We start from the raw sequence: 10,186 nt of genomic DNA, 5'->3' as shown, positions 1-10,186 counted from the left end.
GGCCAATCTGCTGAAACCAGATTCATGAATTATGAATTAACCTTTTTTTTTTTAGCATTTATTTTTCATTACTAACATATGACCTTTTTTCTTTTATCTTGTATACTACTGACCTCTGGCAATTTTCATCAACAAAAGACTGGAAGTATCAGACAGACATGGGTAGCTACACATACACAGAGATCTTATGTGGAGAAAATTCTCATTTTGGGCAGTATCAAGGTCACAGGTGCTATTCTATTTTAGATCCATCTATCATGGTATTAACTATCAAAAAAATAAAACTTCAGATTAATTTTGATTTTGTAAAATGATCAAAGACACACTGCAACAGGGAGACAAAACCATGACCTTGTTTATTTCAAATACTTTAATCTTTTAATAGCTCTAGAAAAACAGGGAGAGCATTAGTCAGATGGCATACTTAAAGCTAATTCACATATATATTTAATGTTTAAGCAAATACAATTTATGAGCCAATGTTAAGTCAAACAAATTGTATTTGTTTAAGCAAATACAATTTATGAGTCACTATTAAGTCATAAACAGTCATATTTCTGTTTTTGTGTAGTGTTTTAAAATGATTGTTCAAACACAAAAATCAAGGTCCAGAAGTATATTTCATAAAATATAAGACACAGTCCTAGTATACTTGGGTCTCAAGAATGCAGTGGAATGAAGAGGAACAGTAATGTATAGCAAATGCAACCCCAGTTGGGTCCCTCAATCTTAATCTAATAAATCCATTTTGCGAGACATTTATGGATTAAAAGCAAATTCTCTCAGAAGGACATTATATTTCTGAATTTATATCAACCGTCTGGAAGAGTTGGTTACATATTTAGTTACTATGATATTTGCCTGTTTTCTTTCTTTTTATTTATTTATATTAAATTTATTGAGGTGACAATTGTTAGTAAAATTACATAGATTTCAGGTGTACAATTCTGTATTACATCATCTATAAATCCCATTGTGTGTTCATCACCCAGAGTCAGTTCTCCTTCCATCACCATATATTCGATCCCCCTTACCCTCATCTCCCACCCCCCACCCCCCACCCCCTTACCCTCTGGCAACCACCAAACCATTGTCTGTGTCTATGAGTTTCTGTTTCTCATTTGTTTGTCTTGTTCTTTTGTTGCTGTTGGTTTATATACCACATATCAGTGAAATCACATGGTTCTCTGCTTTTTCTGTCTGACTTATTTCGCTCAGCATTACACTCTCAAGATCCATCCATGTTGTCACAAATGTTCCTATATCATCTTTTCTTACCGCCAAATAGTATTCCATTGTGTATATATACCACAACTTCTTCATCCATTTTGCCTGTTTTCTACAAGGTCATTTGTCATTTTTTTGTCAGTTTATAAACATTATATATTGTAGATATCAATTTTTTTAAATAATGTATTCTGATTATCTTTTTTTTTTCTTTTTTTATTGGGGAAACTGAACAGGATTTTATTGGGGAACAGTGTGTACTTCCAGGACTTTTTCCAAGCCAAGTTGTTGTCCTTTCAATCTTAGTTTTGGAGGGCGCAGCTCAGCTCCAGGTCCAGTTGCCGCTTTTAATTGCAGGGGGCGCAGCCCACCATCCCTTGCGGGAGTCGAACTGGCAACTTTGTGGTGTGCTCCAACCAACTGAGCCATCCGGGAGCTCTGCAGCAGCTCAGCTCAAGGTGCTGTGTTCAATTTTAGTTGCAGGGGGCGCAGCCCCACCATCCCTTGCGGGACTCGAGGAGTTGAATCAGCAACCTGGTGGTTGAGAGCCCACTGGCCCATGTGGGAATCGAACTGGCAGCCTTTGGCATTAGGAGCATGGAGCTCCAACAGCCTGAGCCACAGGGCCGGCCCTACTCTGATTATCTTTTAATCACATACGGGCTTGCATCTTCTCCTGCATGCATTTTGTTATGAAGATGTTATGCATTTTAGTAGTCAAATCTGTCACTATCATAATTTTTAATAATTCTCAGTATTAGCTTTATTTTCTTGACGTCATTTATTCTTATTGTTTATTTAAGTTCCTCTCTTTTATATTGTTTATTTTCCTGAAACTACCTGGTGATATATATTTAGGAATAAAGGTAGACTAGTACAGGCAGGTGATATGGAGCTCCTCTGCCTTGGTGCATGCCTGTTTTGCCAACAGGCCTCTTTCTTGGAGGACTGAGTACAGACTTTGTCTGTGTATGTGTTCAGGGAGTGTTGACTAACAGACTTTATTTTAAACTGAGTGGATGAAAGCAAGCAAGCTCGCTTTGCTTTATCTTATTTCTTACCCAATTGTCAAAATAAATTACTTTTTTTTTTTTTTTTAATTAAATTTATTGGGGTGACAATTGTTAGTAAAATTACATAGATTTCAGGTGTACAATTCTGTATTACATCATCTATAAATCCCATTGTGTGTTCATCACCCAGAGTCAGTTCTCCTTCCATCACCATATATTCGATCCCCCTTACCCTCATCTCCCACCCCCCACCCCCCGCCCCCCTTACCCTCTGGCAACCACTAAACTATTGTCTGTGTCTATGAGTTTCTGTTTCTCATTTGTTTGTCTTGATCTTTTGTTGTTTTTGGTTTATATACCACATATCAGTGAAATCACATGGTTCTCCGCTTTTTCTGTCATAAATTACTTTTGAAGCAGAATATTTAGAAGGCTAAACACCAACATGTTAACAGTGGTGAGATTATAGTTGGTTTCTTTTTTCTCCTTTTTGTTTATCTGTGTGTCTGATTTTTTATAGCATGAGATGTTAATTCAACTTCCTCTCATTCCCTAAACAAAGAATAATAAAAGAATCTTGCCTTGACTCCCCCAGTCTTTGTAAGAGGGAATTAGTAATCCTATCTCTTGCCTGGATTCAGCCTGTCCAACAGTTGGGAAAGATAACATCTTAAGTAGAATACAGAGAATATTGATTTCTAAGAAATGAAACCCATTGAAAGTTCATTTATAAATGAGGTATTAAAAGCAATTTGTACTACTATGGATCACAGTAGGAGGTGCAGTAACAACCGTTGATGGGTGATTTTGTTTTTCTAACTGATCATAAAAGCAACATTGCTTTATCCATCCCAGCCTACTCAAGGGGAAATCTATTGCTTAGTCATGGAGGACTTTAAAAATGAGGAGATTGTGTGCTTCTAGCGCCCAGTTAGGGTTGCATGAAGGCTCTCTGATATTAAAGAGTTGACACAGATAAATAGATAAACAATCAGACTTAGGAATCTATTGAAGTAGGCGGCAATATTACTTTCACAATGTAATAATGTCATCTGTGGAAATCAGAAATATGAATTCTCTCAGTACATGCTGCTCTCTCAATATAGGTTGCACTATGAGTGGTGAGTACAATATAAGGAAGTGGGTGGGGGAAGGATATCCAGCCAAGTGCACGACCAATAAATTTTGTGAACAAAGCAATATCATGTATTTGAATATTTTGTCTTCAGTTTCCGAAGATTGAACCAAAGAAGACAGCTGGAGAGACAGGTTAGCACAATGGCTAAGACTATTTATTTTATTTTTCAATTACGGTTGACATACAATATTATATTAGTTTCAGGTGTACAACATAGTGATTAGACATTTATATAACTTATGAAATGATCACCCAGATAAATCTAGTACCCTCTGACACCATATATAGTTATTACAATATTGACTATATTCCATATGCTATACTTTACATCCCCATGACTATTTTGTAACTTCCAATTTGTCCTTCTTAATCCCTTCACCCTTTTCACCCATCCCCCTAAACACCATCCAATCTGGCAACCGTTGAATACTCTCTGTATCCATGAGTTAGTTTCTGTTTTGTTTGTTCATTTATTTTGTTCTTTAGATCCCATATATAAGTGAAATCATATGGTGTTTGTTTTTCTCTGCCTGACTTACTCCACTCAGCACAATACCCTCTAGGGCCATCCCTGTTGTTGCAGATGGCAAGATTTCATTCTTTTTCATAGCTGAGTAATATTCCATTGTATATATGTACCACTTCTTCTTTATCCATTCATATATGATGGACACTTAGGTTGCTTCCATATCTTGGCTATTGTAAATAATGCTGCAATGAACATATGGATGTACATGTCTTTTTGAATTAGTGTTTTGGGTTTGTTCAAATCAATACCCAGAAGTGGTATTTGTAAGCCTTTGACAGATTTTAGGAAAATCTGTAGTATGAGGCAAGACAGGCTGTTTGTATGGAAAAGCCACTGGAAGAGACTTGGCGGGCCTGCAAGTCAGATGGGGCATGGTCTCAGGGAATCACCAGAGCAGGGCAAGCGTTGTTAGCCAGGTTGATGGAGACTCCGATATGGTGCCCACCTGCACGTGCAGGCTGGGTGTGGGGAGGGCTCAACAAAGGAACAGTGGTGTCTTCCAGCACTTCTGTCTGGGAGAAAGCTGCCCCTCCAGCCCTTGCCCTGAATTCAGTTCCTCCCTGTATGTCTCTGGCACGTTTTGAGCTGCTGCCTCAGTGCTGGAGTTCAGAATGACTGAGTCTGTCAGTGAGTAAGTCCATGCAAGGGCCCTTTAAGAGGAATGCCTGGGATTCCAGTAGCCTCTCTCTCACTCAGCCACAATCTCTGCAGGTTTTCACAGCCAGAAGTTGTGGAGACTTCTCTTCCCAGCACTGGAACTCTGGACTGGTGTGGGACTGGGACCACTCGGTTCTCAGGTGGTACCTCTGCAGCTGAGATATCCTTCCCAATTTTTAACGCCCACATGTGTGTTTGGGACCAGTCTGTTCTATGTCTCTGCACCTCCAACCAGTCTTGACATGGCTTCTCCTGTATATCCTTAGTTATAGAACTTCTGTTCAGCTAGATTTCAGGTGGTTCTCAGTGATAGTTGTGATTTTGATGTGGTTGTGGGAGGAGACAAGAAGACACAGTTTACCTACTCCACCATCTTGACAGGAATACCTTTACTTTTAGGTTCATGTCAGCCTATGTTGCTCCTAACTCATTTTTCACTAGTTGTATGACATTGGGCTCATTACCCACATCCTAAATTGTGATTTTCCAACTTGAAAAAGAGTGGTGTAATTTTGACTTCATACTGCTTTGTGAGGATTTAAATAAGTAGTATAAATATATAAAATGCATTTGTCATCTAGTAGGCACATATTAAGAGGTCATGGAACTGAGAAATGAGATGAGACCAAGTAGGATACTGGTGGGGCTTGTGCAAATCTAGTGGGACTATTCGTCAATTCTCATTCCTCATCTTGACATATCAGCAACATTTGACACTCCCTTCTCCTTGATAAACTTAATTCACTCTGGTTACTGGGAAACAGAGTAAGTTATGCACAATACTCATTCCTAACTCTAACCCTATGTTGCAATATGAGTTTAATCATCAACATATATTTATTTATACAGCCTTCATAAATTCCATTTTCTTCCAGGTAGTATCAAAGAAAGATATTAAGATGGGCCCTAATTGCTATAAATTCAAGGTTCTAGTGTCCAGAAATTGTAAGATGATGTAAATAGCATTCTTTAGGCTGTGCTTTAATTAACTTTATTACTGTCCTGGGATATTTTATTTAGCAATAATTTGTTCAGTATTTTGGAATCATTTATTACATAATTATGTACTAAGGATATAATACATAATTTTTTGTGTTAAGAACTCCAAATTGAAAAAAAACAGTGAACTGCCCTTGAGGGGCTCATAGGTTATTGCAAATAAACAAATAATTGGAACGTGACCTGGTGTAACCACCAAAAAAACAAAAATGTGTATAAGATATAGCAGTAGCACAAAGAAGGGAACTTGCAGCTTTATTTAGTTGGGTCAGGGAATTGTTCACAGATGTGAAGATGACTGAACTTGGTTTTGAAGAAAAATTAGGAGCTCAATAGGGCCAATTAGGTGGACAGGATGGGCAAACATAATGTAATTTGTGAAGAGGGATTTAAATGTGCAAAGAAACAGGTTGTGAAGTAACAAATTGGGTAGGGACACCCACACTCATTTGGCAGAAACATGAATGGTTCCATAAAATGCTCTGAGAGAGGTGAACAGGGACCAGCTCATGACTCAAACACTGTTTTAAAAGAATGTGATCTTCTGAAAGACTTCAGTGGTAGAACTGAGTTGTACCAAATGGGTAAGACTTTATGGGAAACTCTGAAATAATATTAATTTATCTAGCCCAAACTAACAGCAATCTTACTCCTAGATGATTTTCTGGAAGTTTTATACATTAAATAATATTATATGATGTGTTTATGTATTCACTTTGGTTAATTAATAATTTAACTAATCCTCCAAACCAGGTGACTTTTTTGAGTGAATGGTAGCACTAGTTGGATGGGACATTGGAACAATAGGAATAAACAAGGACTGTCCCACACAAACCAGACATATGACAAAAACCCCTTGACCCAAATGGGCTGATGGCCAAGGTGGAGAAATCATTGTTCCTGCTCTCTGGGAGCTCACATCCTGAGGAAGGAGGAGTGGGTGTGATGTGATAGAACATTCTGTAACTGTCAATTCCATATTTGGGAATGTAGTCGGGGGTGGACTTGGATTTTCTGTTCATCCATGTGGGTTAAAACGAGAGAGCTCAGAACACTGATAGCACCCAAAACTCTGGCTCATCTTGAAAGACTCTATGTGACACAGATCGCTGGACAAAGAAATCCTGCTGCCTATTCTCTCGGGAAGTCTGTAAACATGAAGCTGTTTCTGGTTCTCACTATTCTGCTGTTTGGGGTACCCAGAGGTAACTTGTCCAAATGTACCATGAAGTCCTAGGAAATATTACTGTCCATAGGAATGAGATCAGGCCTTTCAAGATTATTGGTATCTTGCCGATATCATCAAAAGTATCCTGAGTGCCTGACTTGAGTCTGTGTCTTAGAAGAGAGCATCTAGGGAGGTAAGAAGAGACCAAGGCCATACTCTCAGAAGTCCTCTTTGAAGGTAGGAATCAGCTCATCATCTAGAATTATCTTTATGATGAACAAAAAAGTTTTTACCCAGGAACCTGACTATCTCTTTTTTCTACTCAAATTCATGGTCAGCCTATACTACAACAGTAATGAGAACAGCACAAGCTTTGGAGTCATGTAGACGTGAGGTTAAATTATGTCTTCATCATTGACTAGTTGTATGAATTGAGCTAATACTCCCTTTGAATCCCAGTTTTCTCATCTGTTAAGTGAGCATAATGACTCAATTTTATAATAATTGTATTTCATGTGAGGATTACATGAGATTACAAACGTGAAGCACCAAGTTCATGGTAGGAGCTCTGTCAGTAAGAGTTCCCTTCTCCCTTGCTACTCTAGAAAGGCATATGATCTTCTTGAATCTCTAAAAATATCTTTCTAACCTTCAAAGATGCTCTCTGGTTCTGGAATTTAGAATAGGGAAAACCATGTCTTTGTTCTCCATCTTTATTCCATGGGCTTGTCCAAATTTGTGTACAGGGGCAGATAAAGAACTGGAAACCAGAGGTTTAGGGCCTCAGTGAAATACTCTGAATAGATGACAGTTTGGATCTCTAAGGAGACAGGTATACATGGAATTAAGTTTGATCCATGGGCAGCACATTTATCAGAGATCATAAGGAGGTTGGGTGGAGAGGAGAGAGAGAGAGAGAGAGAGAGAGAGAGACCAGAGAGAGACCAGGTTATGGAGAAGTCATAGAGGCTAAATAAGTGAAGGAGTGCTCTCAACGACATTTATTGCTGAGACCCATGAGGTCTTGGCAGTGGAAGAGTTCTGCCACCCTTGTCAGTGTGAAACTCAACTGCACCATTAACTTAAAAAGTCCTATCTGTGATACTCTTTGAAAAGTTATTTTGGCTCTTGATTGTGCTATGTTGACAAGTTGGTACGCTCTGGGGACACTGGACTGGGGTAGGGCTGAGGGAGTGCAGACTTTGGAGCATGGAAGACTAAGTCAGATTTGCCAGGGTCCTAGGGGTGGGACATATCAGTCGATAACCATAAATTGAACTTTCTCTTCTCTTTCATCATGTAAGTTCTAATGTTCTCAGAGCCAATTGTGTACTGGCTAGGAGCTGGGCTTGAGGATGTCCATAATTTGGGATGACTTTCAAAGAGGAGGCTCTGTTTTCTCATATCAGCCTAAGGTTCACTTGGGGACCACAAGAGGCCATAGCATGTGGGGAACCACATAACTTCTTCCCCTCCGCCTCAGAAACTAATCTGGGTTCAATGTTCTTTCCTGTGTACAGATGCCGCACGACCCAAAAAATGCTTTAGTAATGTAACAGGCTACTGCAGGAAGAAATGTGAAATGGGGGAAATATATGAAGTAGCATGTCTCAATGGGAAGTTGTGTTGTGTTAATGAAGGCGAAAACAAAAAATATCAAAAAGCCGAAGAGTTACTTCAGCCTCCAATGCAGTCTGATGAGAAGCTGGACTATGCCATTTTACCCACCGTCACAATTTTTACAATCCAACTATAAATCAAGCACTTACTCCACTGTTCTCCACTCCTCCTAAATCAAAAGTGCCGCCTAATCCAACAGGCTGGGGCAAAAGATTTATCTACTTCTTTCTATGAACTTGATTCTCCACATAATAAAGTCCTATGCTTTTGCCTGGATTTATTTATTAATGTATCCACTCATTTTTTTGAACACTTCAAATATAAATGAATAGTTAGATGGGTGATATAGAGATGAAGTGAACATGTTGGTAGAGGTAGAAGTTAGTTCCTTTATTTCCATAGCATTTCAGGAATCACTCCTCTTTTTAATGAAGTTTCTTACGTCTAAACAGATCTGAATGTCCCCCCTTTGTATGCATAAGGGTGAGTACTGAGGAGGGCGCAGCTCACAGTGGCCCATGTGGGGATTGAACCAGCAACCTTGGTGTTATTAGCACCACGCTCTAACCAACTGAGCTAACTGGCCACCCCTGAACATTTTCATAGCAGTTATTGGGGCAGGTCTAATGGGCAGTAATGACAGCTAGTGATAATTGCAATATCATTTGAAGCTCATTTAATACGCATGTGCCATTTCCTTTTTCAGTAGCAATTTGCATATCCAGTTGACACAATTTTTAGCCAAATATTACTCTTAAGATCTTTGAAAGCATTGTATATTCTGTTTCAATAGTGAGAAATTTACAAACTTTCTGCTATCAGATGAATAAGGTCAGAGGATCTAATGTAAAATATGGTGACTATAGTTGACAATATTGCATTGTAGAATTGAAATTTGCTAGGAGAGTAGAACTGAAATGTTCTCACCAACCACCAAAAGAGAGAGAAAGATAAACATGTGAAGTGATTATTTGTGTTAATTAACTAGATAGGGGAGTCTTTTCACAATTGTATATGTATATCAAATCACCACGATGTACACTTTAAATGTCTTACAATGTTTGTAAATCAATTATACCCTAATAAACCTGAAATAAAAAATAAAAATAGAGTGTAATTAAAACCTCATAAATGAGGACATATTTAAGAAGTTCCTTGTGAGCTAAATATAGTGTCAGTAAATCATGATGGTAGGAAATGCTCTCCAGATGAACAGAACAGAATATTTTGTGGTGACATCCATTGATGTGGCTTGGTTTAAGTATAGGTCATAAATAACTTTAGTGGAACTAACATTTACTCATATGGGAAAGAGAAATAAATAGGCCTATTCTTCCATGTGCAGCTCACCATCTTGTTTCACTGGGAGGACAGAAAGACAAATGTTTAGATGGATATGTTAGCATTGAAAGAGTCTACAAGGACTTTCCTTTTAGTAATTGTAGCTTTTGAGAATTCTGGAGAAATGTATGGGAAACAAGGACTGAACTAGATTGTAGAATTTTTGATATTTGTTGTTCATTTCAGTACCATGGAAGGCAATGGATAACTATCTCAACCTAATTCTAGAGGGGTTTTTAAAAAGGCTCATATAGAAAACCATTTCTTTAGTGTAACACTTCACAGGCTCCCATCTTTTTCAGTCTTTACTCATGGTAGCTCACCAGGGGCATTTTTAGGAGGGGTCCATTTTGTCACCATTACATGAAGATGGGTCTTGCCCATTGTCTTTAATCTGTATGTGTCCTCTATTCTACGTGAGTCCATTGATAAATTAAATGCAAGAATCCATTTTGGCTTAGTTAGTATTAAATCAACTAGTGAAATAACTCCTG

General features: G+C 38.3%; 1 protein-coding gene across 1 annotated transcript; it reads left to right on the top strand.

Annotated features, from left to right (window-relative positions):
• The first annotated feature begins 6,719 nt into the window (after positions 1 to 6,719).
• Positions 6,720 to 8,487, top strand: DEFB128 (defensin beta 128). The gene is made up of 2 exons (XM_019718688.3): positions 6,720 to 6,768; positions 8,252 to 8,487. Exons 1-2 carry the CDS (start codon positions 6,720 to 6,722, stop codon positions 8,485 to 8,487), a joined length of 285 nt encoding a protein of 94 aa, XP_019574247.3.
• The last annotated feature ends 1,699 nt before the right edge of the window (positions 8,488 to 10,186 follow it).

Source organism: Rhinolophus sinicus, chromosome 13 (assembly GCF_057876585.1).
Source record: "Rhinolophus sinicus isolate RSI-liver-muscle chromosome 13, RSI-T2T, whole genome shotgun sequence".
NCBI lineage: Eukaryota > Metazoa > Chordata > Mammalia > Chiroptera > Rhinolophidae > Rhinolophus > Rhinolophus sinicus.
Note: the sequence above shows the minus strand (reverse complement) of the source record. Positions and strands in the feature narration are given on the sequence as shown.

What these genes read in the sequence shown, in the direction of transcription:
- DEFB128 (XM_019718688.3), top strand. Translation starts at nt 6,720, where the DNA reads ATGAAGCTGTTTCTGGTTCTCACTATTCTGCTGTTTGGGGTACCCAGA. An exon ending in GCTGTTTGGGGTACCCAGAG is followed by an intron (nt 6,769 to 8,251) that starts GTAACTTGTCCA and finishes TCCTGTGTACAG; the next exon opens with ATGCCGCACGACCCAAAAAA.